The 15,853-nt window shown below is 40.9% G+C and overlaps 1 protein-coding gene and 1 pseudogene across 2 annotated transcripts in view; one reads left to right on the top strand and one right to left on the bottom strand.

Moving 5' to 3' along the window:
* fes (FES proto-oncogene, tyrosine kinase) overlaps positions 1 to 1,314 on the top strand; it is a 64,164-nt gene extending 62,850 nt beyond the window's left edge. Inside the window, exon 18 of one of the 2 annotated variants that reach the window (XM_034189398.1) lies at positions 912 to 1,314. In XM_034189398.1, the coding sequence (XP_034045289.1) occupies positions 912 to 1,054 (143 nt within the window). In that variant the 3' untranslated portion in view covers positions 1,055 to 1,314. The remainder of the gene's footprint in view (positions 1 to 911) is intronic. The other variant, XM_034189399.1, reaches the window with a different exon arrangement.
* Positions 1,315 to 5,285: 3,971 nt separating this feature from the next.
* Positions 5,286 to 11,774, bottom strand: LOC117503873 (annotated as a pseudogene).
* Between the last annotated feature and the right edge of the window lie 4,079 nt (positions 11,775 to 15,853).

Genomic DNA, 15,853 nt, shown 5'->3' with positions numbered 1-15,853 from the left:
GAGTCCCCCCTCTAGTTTTGGTTATGTACTTCATTATGGTTGTCGTTTAGTTTTCAGTGTGATTTCTGTTATTTGCTTGTTTTCTTATTTTCACACTGTTTTCTGCAGTTACCTTATGTGCACCTTTGCTCCCAGGTTTGCTTTTCTGTATTATGTTCTTCTCACATGCAGATTCTGTTTAATTCTGATCACCTTTTATTAGTTGTCACATGACCTTTGACCCCACCACACACCGTCCTCCATTTTGTTCAGTCATCTCCTCCTGTGCGCTTGGTCCTCCTCCTTCCCCTGATTCAACACACCTGTTCCTTCATCAGTTTGGTTATTTCACCACTTCCTTTTTTGTCAGTCATTGCCGGTCCATTGTGTAGGTCTCCTGTGTAAACTCCTCATCCAGGTTCTTGTATATTCTTGTGTGTAAGTCCTGTTTCTTGTGATTTCCTCAGTTTTTGACATTTTGGCAATTCTGGCCCTGCTTTTTTGATCTTTCACTTTGCAGCCTCTGTTGTTTTTGTTGCACTGTATGTATGGGATATTTTGGGACTGTTAAATACCATTGCACCTTTTTTTGTAACTGTCACAATAAATCACTGTGATTGATAAATCCTTTGTGTCCATGCTGCCTGCATTTTTGGGTTGCAGTTGAACTCTGCAATCATACCTTAACACAATCATCTGATTACGTTTGTATTTAGACAGGTGTTTCACTTTGAGCAAGCTATCTGATGAAAGGCTCGTTGCCTGAAACGTTACCTTCATGTTTTGTTAAATAAAGTCCTTTTTGCATTGGCGCGTTGTGGCTGTGTGGATCATTTGGTTTCTATCTTTGGTATATTTTTCTTGGTCCTGCGCACCTTTTTACGTGTTTTGGATGTGCGTGTCTCCATTGGATTATTTGTATTGTCTTTTAGGACACCGTATGCCAGCTCCCCATGGCTGTCCAGTGGAAATCTACAAGCTAATGTCCAGCTGCTGGCAGTACGAGCCCAAAAACCGACCATCTTTCAAAAAGCTCCAAACTGAGCTGAGTGTGCTCTACAACAGAATGACATAAACGCTGGTGTAAATGTTGCTTTCGAACTTAATAGCTGTGAAAAATGTGGTGGCCTCTGTCCTCCAGAATAAACCAGGATGTCCTCAGCTGGTCCAGATTTAGTCTTTACAATGTCTTCATAAAGTCTTCTGCAGTTCTGATGTGTTTAAAAACAGCTGTAGAAATATTTTAAAGACAGCACTGTGGTATAATAGATGATGTTTGACTGTGCTGTAGAATATTATTAAACTGGAAACAACTTACAACATATATTATAATTTTAAAAAGTTGATATCAACAGATGTTTAATATTATGGGCTAAGTTAATTCATCCACCAAGGATGTAATAAAATCATCAGCGTTTATTTATTTCTCTATCTTTTTGCACCATTACGTCAAAACTACTTCACGGATTTTCACCACAGATAGACATTAGGGCATGGAAGGCGCCGCTGAATTTGGGAGGTGATCCAGATTCTGCATCAAGATGCCACCTACTCGTATATACAGTAGTGTTCAGAATAATAGTAGTGCTATGTGCCTAAAAAGATTAATCCAGGTTTTGAGTATCTTTCTTATTGTTACATGGGAAACAAGGTACCAGTAGATTCTCACAAATCCAACAAGACCAAGCATTCATGATATGCACACTCTTAAGGCTATGAAATTGGGCTATTAGTAAAAAAAGTAGCAAAGGAAGTGTTCACAATTAATTTTATTTAATTAGCTTATAATGCGCCAAATCACAGCAAAAGCCATCTCAAGGCGCCTTACATAAAACAAGTCAACATAAAATTGAATAAATAATTAAAAATGAATAAAAAATTCAGATACATAAATAAAAACATAAGTAAAAGAATAAAACAAAGATAAAAACTATCCATAAGAAAGAGAATAAAAATAGGTTTTGAGTCTTGACTTAAAAATGTCCACGGACTCAGACTGCCTCACGGTCGCAGGAAGACTGTTCCACAGGGTGGGTGCACGATACGAAAAGGCTCTTTGACCTGCTGACTTCTTCTTCACCCTGGGAACACAGAAGTCCCGCATCCTGCGACCGCAAAGCCCGGGCCGGCACATAGAGTTCCACCAGATCAGCCAGATAAGATGGTGCCAGTCCATGAACAACCTTATAAGTCAATAACAAAACCTTAAAATCTGCTCTCACAGAGACAGGGAGCCACTACAAAGATGCCAAAATGGGTGTGATATGTTCAGACCATTATGTTCAAACTGCTTTTTTAGCAATCCTGTGAATCACTAAACTAGTATTTAGTTGTATAACCACAGTTTTTCATGATTTTTTTCACATCTGCGAGGCATTAATTTTGTCCACAAAATATTCCTCCATTTCTCTTTAGGCCAGTTGATGTGTTCTTTGGCAAATTGTAACCTGTTCTGCACGTCTTTTATTTAACAGATGGACTTTGCGTGGGATTCTTGCAAATCAATTAGCTTCACACAGGCGTCTTCTAACTGTCACAGCACTTACAGGTAACTCCAGACTGTCTTTGATCATCCTGGAGCTGATCAATGGGTGAGCCTTTGTCATTCTGGTTATTCTTCTATCCATTTTGATGGTTGTTTTCCATTTTCTTCCATGCGTCTCTGGTTTTTTTTGTCCATTTTAAAGCATTGGAGATCATTGTAGATGAACAGCCTATAATTTTTTGCACCTGCATATAAGTTTTCCCCTCTCCAATCAACTTTTTAATCAAACTACGCTGTTCTTCTGAACAGTGTCTTGAACGTCCCATTTTCCTCAGGTTTTCAAAGAGAAAAGCATGTTCAACAGGTGCTGGCTTCATCCTTACATAAGGGACACCTGATTCACACCTGTTTGTTCCACAAAATTGACAAACTCACTGACTGAATGCCACACTATTATTTTGTACTTTTTTTTTAACTAATAGCCCAATTTCATAGCCTTAAGAGTGTGCATATCATGAATGCTTGGTCTTGTTGGATTTGTGAGAATCTACTGAATCTACTGGTACCTTGTTTCCCATGTAACAATAAGAAATATACTCAAAACCTGGATTAATCTTTTTAGTCACATAGCACTACTATTATTCTGAACACTACTGTAGGGTTTGAAGGATTACTCCAAACGTACTTCACGGATGCTGAACAAAATTGCACCACCTATAGATATTATGGCATGGAAGATGCCGCTGAATTTGGTAGGTAATCCGGTGTCACTGACCGACCGGTCTCCCACCAAACATCGGTCGGCTTTTTGCATCTACGCATGCGTCATTAGCCACGGTTCACAGATTAAAACCTCGTTTCTGTTTCAAACTGTACTCCAGTCATCATCTATGTCAATGACAGAAGCTTTTGTACAACAATCATTTCCACATAAATTCAGCATTATTTCATAATAAAAGGCGGCTGAAGTCATCAGAGCGCTGCGGCTAAATGAGCTGCTAGCTGATGCGTTCACTGCACGTCGGTCATTTCAAAGCGTCATGGAATTTCTCTGAGTTTCTGCTTAAAACGGCCTCATTTCAGCTTAAACCTGACTTTAGAATGTTTTAAGAGGTTTTACCTTTATCATTTCATGGTTAATAATCCCATTAATCCATTTGATTGCTTTGGGTGAAAAGACTCCATCTCAAATGTGCTTCTTTTGTCCAAAATGACACATGCACAGATGCAAAAGGCGGACCGATTTTTAGGGACGGACCCTTCAGTCTGCGACACCTGAGCCGGATTCTGCATCAGGATGCCACTTTATATAGAGTTTGAAGGATTAAGCCAAAACTACTTCACAGACGCTCACCAAAATTGCACCACAGATAGATATTAGGGCATGAAAGACGCCACTGAATTTTGGAGGTGATGCAGATCCGGATTGGTGGATGTCAGAAATCTCTGACTGCTCTTGTTTTTCATGTGCTGCTAGTAATACAGCCTCTGATCCCTATACTCACATTTGACAATTGCATGGGGGGGGGATTCTGCTGGAAAGCAAATGCAGTAAGGATAAAATAATTCATAACACATTTTTTTCCAAACCTTTAAATTAGTGTAGTTACTAATATGCTCTTACAATTTATAATAACTGGTGATATTGTTAAATAAATATTGGAACTATTTACCATGCTCTACATCCACCATAAAACTGACTGGAGCTATCTTCCAAAGGCACCTTGACACTTGCATGAATTTGATCCCAGTAGTGACATGCAGTCTTGCGTACCAATGAGTAAGCCCATCATAAGCTGTAGTAAACTGTGCATTAACTGTTTGTGGCTGTGTGCCAGTGCACAAAGAAAATTTTGAAATGCTCAAAATTTCTGGCACACATCAATTTCGTGCCACTTGCATGAACTAGTCGCAAACACTGCATAACCTATTTCGCTGAACGTTGAGAAACATTGTTCTTAAACTGCTGGACTATTGTTTCATGCAGTTGTTCACAAAGTGGTGATCCTCGCCCCATCTTTGCTTGTGAAGGGCTGAGCCTTTTGTGGATGCTCCTTTTATACCCAATCATGACAACTCACAATTAGTGTCCTCAGTTCCCAGATGCTTATTGAGTGTTGTTAGAAAGAAAGGTGATGTAACACAGTGGTAAACATACCACTGTCCCAGCTTTTTTGAAACATGTTGCAGGCATCCATTTCAAAATGAGCAAATATTTGCACAAAAACAACCAAGTTTATCAATTTGAACATTAAATATCTTGTCTTTGTGGTGTATTCAATTGAATATAGGTTGAAGAGGATTTGTAAATCAATGTATTCTGTTTTTATTTACATTTCACACAACGTCCCAACTTCATTGGAATTGGGGTTGTAAATCCCTGATGCCCACATCATGTGCATTCTCTTCTTCACCTCTCCACTATAGCTTCAGTTACTTTGCACAGCTCATTAAAAGTATTTAAATTACTTTCATTTCGTCAGTATATTTGTAAAAACAGGTGAGTCTACTTGCTGGGCATTTCATGCTGTTGTGCCGGCTGTAGGGTCATCAACCACAATTCACAATTTACTGATGGTTGGCTCCTTTAGTCCCCAAATATCTTGAGGTTGTGGTGCAGTGTTTGGGATGTCTCCTTACTGCCCCCTGCAGCCAGCCTTACGATCCTTGCTTTTCCCATGTCTTATTCATTCTTTGGAACCGGACCCAGAGACTCTCTTGAGCCACGTCCTATGCCAGACTGTTGAGACCCTGGGAGGATGTTCTAGCATAGTCTCTACAACCAACTTGTAAAGGCTCCACACAGGAGAAGGAGTAGCTGTCAGCTGTATGTGTGCGTCTTCTCTTCGTCTTTCTTTCTCTGAAAGGCAGCCTCCACCCCCTCTTCCCATGGCACAGACAACTCGGTCATGATGAGCATTTTAGTAGCTGTGGACCACAGCACAGTGTATGGAAGATTGTGATGCTCAAGTGTGGGAATTTCAGCTGGCAGTTGAGGTCAGTTTTCATGTTCCATTTGCCTCCAGGTGACATGAGACACCACTCCCTCATGGTGTTGCTCTGAACCCCACCCACCTGATCAACTGGACTAGCTGCCTCATTGTTACAGGGCCGGCCTTGTTTGCATTCATCTTGCATGTTTCCAGGAATTCACCTTGCATGTTTCCAGGAATTCACCTAGCACATGCAACAGCCGGTTATAACGTCATCATCAGTGCTGCTTGCGCGTGCAAAGGATGTACTGCAAGCTTGATTACTTTGAGTCAGTGTTTGCAGGTCTCCCATGAGCCATCACCACTACTATTTCTGAACACTACTGTAAGTATGACAAGTAACGTACAACTAAATGTACTCAAGTATTGAAAGTAAAAGTACAAGTAAATGTTAATAATCAAAAACGGACTGATTTTTTTTTTATATTACAAAGTTTATCTAGGCTTGAAAATGACTGGTAGTGTTAGTCAAAATATTGAAAATTGTGCACATCACACAAAAACACTTCAGAAACAAGGTTTCAAAACCTAAACGAGAGTAGACTACTCACTAGGTGTTCACAGGAAACAGTTATTTACAGTTATTTTCATTGTTACATGGTTTTATCTTTTCTGTTGTTTTGTTTCATTTGATTCTTTTTGTCTCTTTCTCTAAAATTCTTAACATTATTAGTCTATTATTATTGACTATTATTGTATATTATGTAGATACTTAATTTTTTGCTATTATTATTATAAGAATAAAATAAATTTAAAAAATTACAATTTGACTCTTTTACGACAACGAACGCTGAGCCATTAATTATACAGAAAACAAATCAACACAAACGTGCTGATGCGAACAGCTTAATGCTAACTTTAACATTGAAAACGCCATGGACATGCTAACGCGTTAGCGTCGGCCCCGTTTTTAAGTTAGAAAATACATCTATCGACTGTTTCAGAAGACCATAACAGGTCGGTTTAACATAAAACTATTAAATAGTACTCACAGGGATATGCTCTTCAGGGTTTTAGCAGGGAAAAACAGTGACTCCATGAATCGTAGATCGAAGCACTGCTTCAATCTGCGAATCACTGCTTCGATTGGTTCAAGGTTCAAAGCAAAGCCGTGCTGCAGAAAAGTTGATTACAGACCCGCTGCAGGTCTGTAATCAATGTAGAGAAATGATCATTTTCCTGACAAAAACCCCCCAAGGGCGCAACTGCAAAAAAGCCTACCAGACATGCTTCATGACAAATCGGCCTGACTTTGTTGCAGTAACTAGTAATCAGTGGTGTCTCTGGGTGAAAACACAACTTTTTTCACATACATGTCAACCCCTTTGAGGGTCCACCTGTATAACCAAGTGAGAAAATCCATAAAATCAACACAAAATCCTTATAACCTCCAAATCGCACCAAAATCAGTTTTATTACAGTACACACAACCGCATAGTGGTATCACATAACTGTGTTTTTGTCCACATATTATGAGTTGCCACAATGACATTAAAGTCAGGATCATTAGTATTTCCTCCACAGTTGAATTTCAAACAATAGAGATCTAGTATTCATGCGTCAAGCTGAATTTTATAGAACTGAATGTGTCAAATTTTGTTAACAAGAACTGTGTGTCACTAATGGAAATACATTAATAAAATCATGAAAAATAAATCGAATATAGTCGAAATGACGAAAATAAAACATACCTCAGAACTTCATCAAGTGTATCGAAAATTGCGTTGCCAGTGCAGATGTTGCAGACTGGCATGTCGATGATCCTCGACTTCGCCCCTGTGTTTATTAGGGATGGGTATCAATAAGATTTTATCGATAGATACCATTATCAATTCCGCTTATCATTCCGATTCCTTATGAATTCCCTTATCTATACCTCTTGTGATTTTTTTTTTTTTTTTTTTTTGTGTACTAAAAACAGGCTTTACAGGTTTTCTATGTCTGCAGGTCAAAGAGCTTTTTCTTATTGTGCACCCGCTCTGTGGAACGGTCTTCCTGCGACCGTGAGGCAGTTGGAGTCTGTGGACATTTTTAATTAAGTCAAGCCTTAAAGCCCATTTTTATTCTCTTTCTTATGACTAGTTTTTATTTTTTTTAAAATCTGTTTTAATTTTACTTCTGTTTTTAATTATGTATTTGAATTTTTAAATTTTTATTTGTTTATTTTAATTATTTTATGTTGAACTGTTCTATGTGAGGTGCCTTGAGAAGGCTTTTGTTGTGATTTGGTGCTTTATAAGCCAATTAAATTGAAATTGAATTGAACAACATTTTATTGAGTCTTAAAGTAAATAAATATGAAATTGGTCACTGGATCCTTAAACTTTGGACATAATAAACTCTACATGGTGGATCCTTGATCTCTGGACATACGAGGGCTGTCCATAAAGTATAGGTCCTTTTTATTTTTTTCAAAAACTATATGGATTTCATTCATATGTTTTTACGTCAGACATGCTTGAACCCTCGTGCGCATGCGTGAGTTTTTCCACGCCTGTCGGTGACGTCATTCGCCTGTGAGCACTCCTTGTGGGAGGAGTCGTCCAGCCCCTCGTCGGAATTCCTTTGTCTGAGAAGTTGCTGAGAGACTGGCGCTTTGTTTGATCAAAATTTTTTCTAAACCTGTGAGACACATTGAAGTGGACATGGTTCGAAAAATTAAGCTGGTTTTCAGTGAAAATTTTAACAGCTGATGAGAGATTTTGAGGTGATTGTCGCTTTAAGGACTTTTCACGGTGCGAGACGTCGTGCAGCGCTCTCAGGCGGCGTCATCAGCCTGTTTCAAGCTTAAAACCTCCACATTTCAGGCTCTATTGATCCAGGACGTCGTGAGAGAACAGAGACGTTTCAGAAGAAGTCGGTTTCAGCATTTTATCCGGATATTCCACTGTTAAAGGAGATTTTTTTTAATGAAAGACGTGCGGACGGGTCCGCGCATCGGGACGCAGCCGACGCGGCGTGGCGGCACAGGAAAAACACCTCCGTGTTGATAACCATTTGTTAAAATCCAGGCGGCTTTCGATGGCTTTCAGTGGAGTGAGTATATGAGAAATTGTTTATCAGCTGGAGATGTTCCAACTTGTCCTCAAGGCTTCCAACAGAGGTGTTTTTCCTGTGACGGAGCGTCGCGGCGGCTGCGAGCCGACGCTGCAATCCGCCCGCACGTCTTTCATTAAAAAAATCTCCTTTAACAGTGGAATATCCGGATAAAATGCTGAAACCGACTTCTTCTGAAACTTCTCTGTTCTCTCACGACGTCCTGGATCAACAGAGCCTGAAATGTGGAGGTTTTAAGCTTGAAACAGGCTGATGACGCTGCCTGAGAGCGCTGCGCGACGTCTCGCACCGTGAAAAGTCCTTAAAGCGACAATCACCTCAAAATCTCTCATCAGCTGTTAAAATTTTCACTGAAGACCAGCTTAATTTTTCGAACCATGTCCACTTCGATGTGTCTCACAGGTTTAGAAAAAAATTTTGATCAAACAAAGCGCCAGTCTCTCAGCAACTTCTCAGACAAAGGAATTCCGACGAGAGGCTGGACGACTCCTCCCACAAGGAGTGTTCACAGGCGAATGACGTCACCGACAGGTGTGGAAAAACTCACGCATGCGCACGAGGGTTCAAGCATGTCTGACGTAAAAACATATGAATGAAATCCATATAGTTTTTGAAAAAAATAAAAAGGACCTATACTTTACGGACAGACCTCGTAAATAGGAATAAACAAAATCTGTAGGTTTTGTCAAAAGCATTTCCTTTCAGACATTTTGGCATGAATGTCTTTTCATACGTATATCTGAGCTGAGCTCTTACAGCTGGCTGTGCTGTATGTCAGCATCAGTTTAATTCATAAAGAATACAGCACGTCTCATTTTGGGAAGAAAACCCAAAACATTTTAGTTGAATGTAGTTTATTTTCTGTATTACAGCATTTGGAAAGAGGTGTCATTTTATTTAAAGCGGCAATTTGAAGTTATTAATTCCGACTGGACTCTGTCTGTCTCAGCAGAGAGCCACGCAGCTGCGTGGCTCCAAATGCACGTAACGGAGGACGTCATTTCATCTCATTTCTTGACTGCAACAAGATGAGTCCCAGTTAGTGACTTTAATCCACACCAAAGCAACTCACAATATTTTAATGGCTTTGAGAGGGGTTAAGAAGCGAACTTGCCATTTCTGAAGAGCAGCGAATCAAAGAACCAACGAACTAGTGGATCGAAGCATTGCTTCAATGACTCATGCATCAAAGTGGAGTCGCGCTGCAGAAACGGGTGATTACAGAGCTGCTGCAGACCAAACCCTGATAATCCGTAAGACTTTATTTGTACGTCCGTATGACTCTGAAACTCGGAAAAATGCGCATAATTTACAGACAATCTGTATAGGTTGACATGTATGTTTTCGTGTGTTTTTTTTTTGTAACGAGTCACAGCATGGCGCATAGAAAATGTATCGGAGTAGAAGTATGCAATTAAGGTTGGAAATGTAGTGAAGTAAAAGTGAAAGTACGCTGAATTCAAAAAACCCAAGTAAAGTACAAAGTCTCCCAAAGCATACTTAAGTACAGTAGTGAGGTATTTTTACTTCGTTACTATACAACACTGAATTCTAGGAATGTATCTAACTTACTTCTTGGCGTCAAGTGTGGAAAGGAAGGAAACATCTTCTTTGAAAAGCTACGAATTTGGAGATATTTGAAAAATTGACCTCTAGATATGTTATAATCTAATATTAATGCTTCAAAGGAAGAGAAATTGTCATCTGGGAATAGGTCCATGAAAAAAAACAGCCCCTGTTCCTGCCAAGACCGAAATGCACTGTCCAGAATGAAGGGTGTAAACAGGTGATTGTCAGCAACTGGGAGGAATCCACAAACCTCCTTCAAACCAAAGTTTTTCCTAAATTGAAACCATATCTTAAGTGAGGTTTTAACCACTGGATTTGACAGTTGGGGATCGGGGGCACACGACAAGGAAGAAGCAAGAGAGGGTAATGGGTTGGACTGAAGTTCCAGCCGAGTCCAGTCTGTTTTATAGTTCTCTCCACTGGTCAGGATCTTACTCTGGACGGTCTGCTTAACCAGACTATGCTCAAAACCCCTCTCCGAGGCCGATTTAATCACAGGTGTGTTCATCATGACCGCGTCTTCACTGCGCTCCTCTCCTGAGCTGAGATGGACCACAGGTGCATCCATAAATTCTCTGGAGGTGCTGTCCCCATTTGTTAAAAGTTGCTCAAACAGTTGGGGAAAGCGAGCCTGTATCTGATGAACAAATTCTTGTCCCTTCTCCTGAAGTAAATATTCACACCGAGGAAACCACTTGGCATGTTCCACCCAAGGATCATCTCCAGACTCCCAGCATCGCAGGCCTCCATCGCAGCAGAAACACTTGACATCATCATTACGACCTACATAGTAGAAACCAGCTTTAGCCAGTTGATCAGGTCTGACAGGAATCCGAGTTGGCCAGTTTAGAAAGGTAAGTAGCCTCTCTTCGCTCTGCTGCATGGCTGGGTTGGATACATTACTGAGTGCGAGGACTCCCTGGGAGAACATTGATCCAGATGTAGGTCCGGCCAGTGACACATTGTCAGCTCTGTCTCCACGGACAAATCGACAGTTGGGATAATGCTCTGTCACCGGGCTCCCAGTTACAAAGCTGTCCTCCACAGCTGAAGCAAGCCACTCGGTCACCCTAGCCCAGGTAGTAGAAGCCTGCCTTGGCAAGCTCAGCAGGGGTTATGATGGACAGCGTCCAGGAATGGAAGGAGTCCAGGCGGTCTTGCTCCCTGCGCATGCTGGGGTTGTGGCACGTTGGTCTTTGGTGGGACATGTCTTCTACACCACCAGAACTGAGAGGGCTGGATGGTGGTGGAGCAGAAAAGCCCGTATTTAAATAGCCCACAGGTTCATCGCCTTGGCTCCCTGCTGGAGGATTAGCAGCTGGGCCTGGACCTGAAAGTGGTATGGTGGGAGCGCCACGGAGTGGTGAAAAGGCAGAGTGAGATGAAGAGAGCAGGCTGGCTGTTGATGGCAGACTTTGGATAAAGGAGCAAGTTGGAGATAGTTGATTGTGTTTCTCTATCAGACAATCTCCAGTCTGCCAGCCCTCTGCTGTTACATTACACCTGAAACACTGCACTCGGTCACCCACGCCGGTGTAGAACCAACCTGCCCTTGCAAGACTTCGCACTGTCACTCCCGATGAAGGGAAACGAGCAAAGGTTGAGATTTGGAAGAGCTCTGAGGAATTATCATATTGAAGATCAGGTGGAGGCCCGTTGCGACAAAGCCCCATTGCGACAAAGCCCCATCAAAAATTGGTTGTTTTTGAGTTGATGAAGAGTTTCCATGTTAGGATTATGTATATACGAGTTATGTTAGAAAAGTATCCGACCTTTTTATTTTTTTCAAAAACCATATGGATTTGAATCACGTGTGATTGCATCAGACAAGCTTGAACCTTCGTGCACATGCGTGAGTTTTTTCACGCCTGTCGGTTGTGTCATTTGCCTGTGAGCAGGCTTTGTGTGAGCACTGGTCCACCCTCTCGTCGTTTTTTTATTGCGAATAAATCTCTGAACGATTTGGAGCTTTGCTGCATCAGTTTTTTTCCAGAAACTGTTAGAGACCTCCAGGTGGACACCATTCGGAAAATGAATATGGCTTTCAGGGACAATTTTATGGGGATTATACAGATTAAGGAGTGTTACTGCCGCTTTAAGGACGGCCCACAACTGCTGAGAGCGCGGCGCGGTCCAAGCGCTGATCGACATGCTCAGATCCCCCTGAAACAACCAGATCATTTCCAACGTGAAGGCTTTGTTGATCCGGGACCTTGTCTGACTTTCACAAAAAGGCAGAAGTCGTGGACATCAGCACTTTCTCGGCACATTCCACTGTTACAGGAGTTTTTTTCATGGAAAGAAAAGCGGAGGGACGCGCCACTGAGCCGTTCATTACGCGGCACAAAACCACCTCCGGGTTGGTCTCACAGAACGGAGAAGTTGAGCTGCATCAAGGGCTGGGGGTAAGGTATAAATCAACGAGATCCTTCTAAAATGACTTTGCCAATATTTTTTTAAACATAGTGCAATTGTCCACAGACTTCTTCCAGTATTACTGCAACAGTGTCCAGATCTCTGTAGGTTTTCGTCAGCAGCAGTTATGAAATAATCATGACTTTGAATAAAATTGCTTTAAAACTGTTTCTTCTGTAGACTGTGCAGGAAATAAGAAAAATATGGTCAGTACCAATTGGGATCTCCTTCATTAAAAGAAAACATTTAATGAAATGAATTAAGATTTGTTTCAAAACACTCCCAAGTTCTTCAGAAAGCTTGTGACTGATTCAGGAGAAACCTCTCCCATTCGAAGTTCACTGTCCACGAAGTTCTGTGCCCTTTAGTTCTGTATGTATAAGTCCAGTGTAGAAGTTTTACTATATCGGCTGCCCAATAAAAAAACAAAATTAGGTAGTCCAAGACCCCCGCGTCCTTTGACACCTCTAAGAACTCCCCCCCCCCGCAAATGAAAGATGAGATTGATTTGTCCAGTTGTTGAAAAGCAGTTTTTGGTATAAATGCAGGAATCATTTGAAATATGTACAGAAACTTTGGCAGAATTGTCATTTTAACTCTATTTATACAGCCTACTAATGAAATGGGTAGTTACAACCATTTTAAAAGCCTTTAAAGTCCCGTATTGTTCTTCCCAGAACAATCATAAAGTTATTGTCGTACAGTTTCCTCATTGAACGTGTGACCTTGATGCCTAGGTACATAAAAGCACCCCTTTCTACTTTAAAAGGAAAGATGGAGTAGTCCTTGTTGGTATCATTGACTGGAAAAAGCAGGCTTTTTGAATAGTTGATCTTGTAGCCTGAGAGACTCCCAAATTTGTTCAGGATGCATAAATGTCTAGGTATGGACTCATGAGGGTTTGATATATATAATAATAAATCATCTGCATAGAGTGACACTTTGTAAAGTTTACCACCCCGCATAATACCTCTAATAGCATCCTCCTCCCTGAGGGCTATAGTAAGTGGCTTAATTGCCAGATGAAACAGGTAAGGAGAGAGACTACATCTTTGTCGGCAGCCTCTATAGAGTTTAAAGTAGTCCGAAATTAAGGTGTTTGTCCATACTGCAGCCACTGGTGAGGAGTACAATATTCTGATCCATTTTAACATTGATGAGCCAAAGCCAAATCTTTCCAAATCCTCCAGTAAATAGCCCCATTCAACCCAGTCGAACGCCTTTTCTGCATCTAATGAGATTATAGCCTTCGACAAGTCGGTTGGGCATGGGGTATAAATTATATTCAGAAGGCGACGCATGTTAGAAAAAGATCGTCTGCCATGAACAAAACCACACTGGTCTGCATTAACAATTTTTGGTAGTACAATCTCAATACGGGAAGCTAAGTTTTTTTGTTAGGATTTTATAATCACAGTTCAGCAGGCTTATCGGACGGTAGGAACTGCAGACTGAAGTGTCTTTATCTTTAAGTAGCACTGATATGATTGCCTGCGTCATAGTTTTGGTAGTGTCCGCCGAAATAGAATATCCTGATATAGTTTGTGGAGAATTGGTGCGAGTTGAGTTGCAAATTTTTTATATCTTTCAATGGAGAAGCCATTAGGTCCTGGAGCTTTGCTACTTTGCATGGATTGGATGGCTTGTAATATATCATTCACAGACAGGTCTCTATCCATGTCTGCACATTCCTCTGGGGAGATTTTTGGTATAGTCAACTTATCTAAAAAAATTGTAATTTCAGACAGGTCCTTGGGTGGTTCTGAGCTGTAGAGGGTACTATAAAATAGCTTAAACTGTTTATTTATATCTTCTGGGTTAGTAGTCACATCTTCTGGATCTGTCCGAATTTCAGGGATGGTGTTGGCTACTAATGATTGCCTGATCTGATGGGCCAGTAACTTTCCTGCCTTTTCACCTTGTTCATAAGAAGGTCTGTTTAGCCCAGAAAATCAGTCTTTCTGTGTTTTTAAAGTAAATATTGTCAAATTCTGCTTTCAATAACAGCTTCTGGTTGTACAAATCAGCAGTCAGGGAGTTAGCATACTGGTGGTCTATTTCTGCTATATTTTGAGTGAGTTGGGCCAAGTGTTTGTTACGTTTATTTCTTTCATGTGCTGTATAAGAAATTATTTGGCCCCTGAGGTAAGCCTTAAGAGCTTCCCAAACACTAGAGATAGGCACATCCGGTGTTAAGTTGAATTCCATGAAATCATCAATTTGTCGAGAAAGGAAATCATTGAAAGAATCCCTAGAGAACAGCGGGGGATCGAACCGCCATATACGACGCGGTTTGGGGCAATCTGGGAAACCCACATCTAAATGCACAGGGCAATGGTCAGAAATAACAAAGTTGTAATGGCATCCTCTAATCATGGGGGAAAGTCTACTGTCTATTAAAAAATAATCTGTAGAGAAAGAATGATGCATTGGTGAGAAGAAGGAAAACTGTTTTGCAGTGGGGTTGTCTTTTCTCCATGGGTCATACAGACCATAGGAGTCTCTAAATGACAATGACTTTGCCTACTTTCGAGAGCTTGCTGTTGGGTCGTGGGTTAGATCTATCCAGTTAGGGATGCAATACACAATTAAAGTCCCCTAAAAAAATACGTAAAATGGCGTAAAATGGTTATTGGGAGCATGAGCATTTGGTTTAAAATGCTGCAGCCAGACTTTTGACACGAAGCAGAAAGTTCGACCACATTACACCCATTTTGGCATCCCTTCACTGGCTTCCTGTCCCAGTGAGATCAGATTTTAAGGTTCTGCTACTAACATATAAAATTATTCATGGGCTGGCACCCTCCTACCTAGCTGACCTAATTAAACCTTACGTACCGGCCCAGGTTTTACGTTCTCAGGGTGCAGGACTACTTTGTGTTCCTAAGGTGAATAAGAAGTCTGCGGGTTACAGAGCTTTCTCTTATCGTGCCCCTGTTCTGTGGAATGATCTCCCTGCATCAATAAAACAGTCAGAGTCTGTGGAGACTTTCAAGTCCAGACTTAAGACGCACTTATTTTCCCTTTCATATGGCTAGCATACTGGTACAGTTTTGTTTTACGCTTTTTACTCTTTTAATTCATTTTGTTAGTAATTGAAGCGGGCCGTGGCCTCAACTTTACCTAAATTCTGGGTCTTTTAGTGAAGTTTAGGGCTAGTGGCCGGCGATCACCTTAGTATTTCTCTGTTTTTTGTTGTTGTTTAATGCTGACAAATTATACAGTATTTCTTGTCTTTCTGATGCCTGATTCTGTTTTTTCTCTCTGTTTAAGGTGCAGCTCCATCCAGAGATAGGAGTTGTGTTTGTGTTGGCGATCCTCCTGTCCTGTGCGCCAATAGCATTTCTTGTATATT

The sequence above is a fragment of the Thalassophryne amazonica genome, chromosome 2, assembly GCF_902500255.1.
Source record: "Thalassophryne amazonica chromosome 2, fThaAma1.1, whole genome shotgun sequence".
Classification (NCBI taxonomy): domain Eukaryota; kingdom Metazoa; phylum Chordata; class Actinopteri; order Batrachoidiformes; family Batrachoididae; genus Thalassophryne; species Thalassophryne amazonica.
This window is presented reverse-complemented; position numbering and strand designations above follow the sequence as displayed.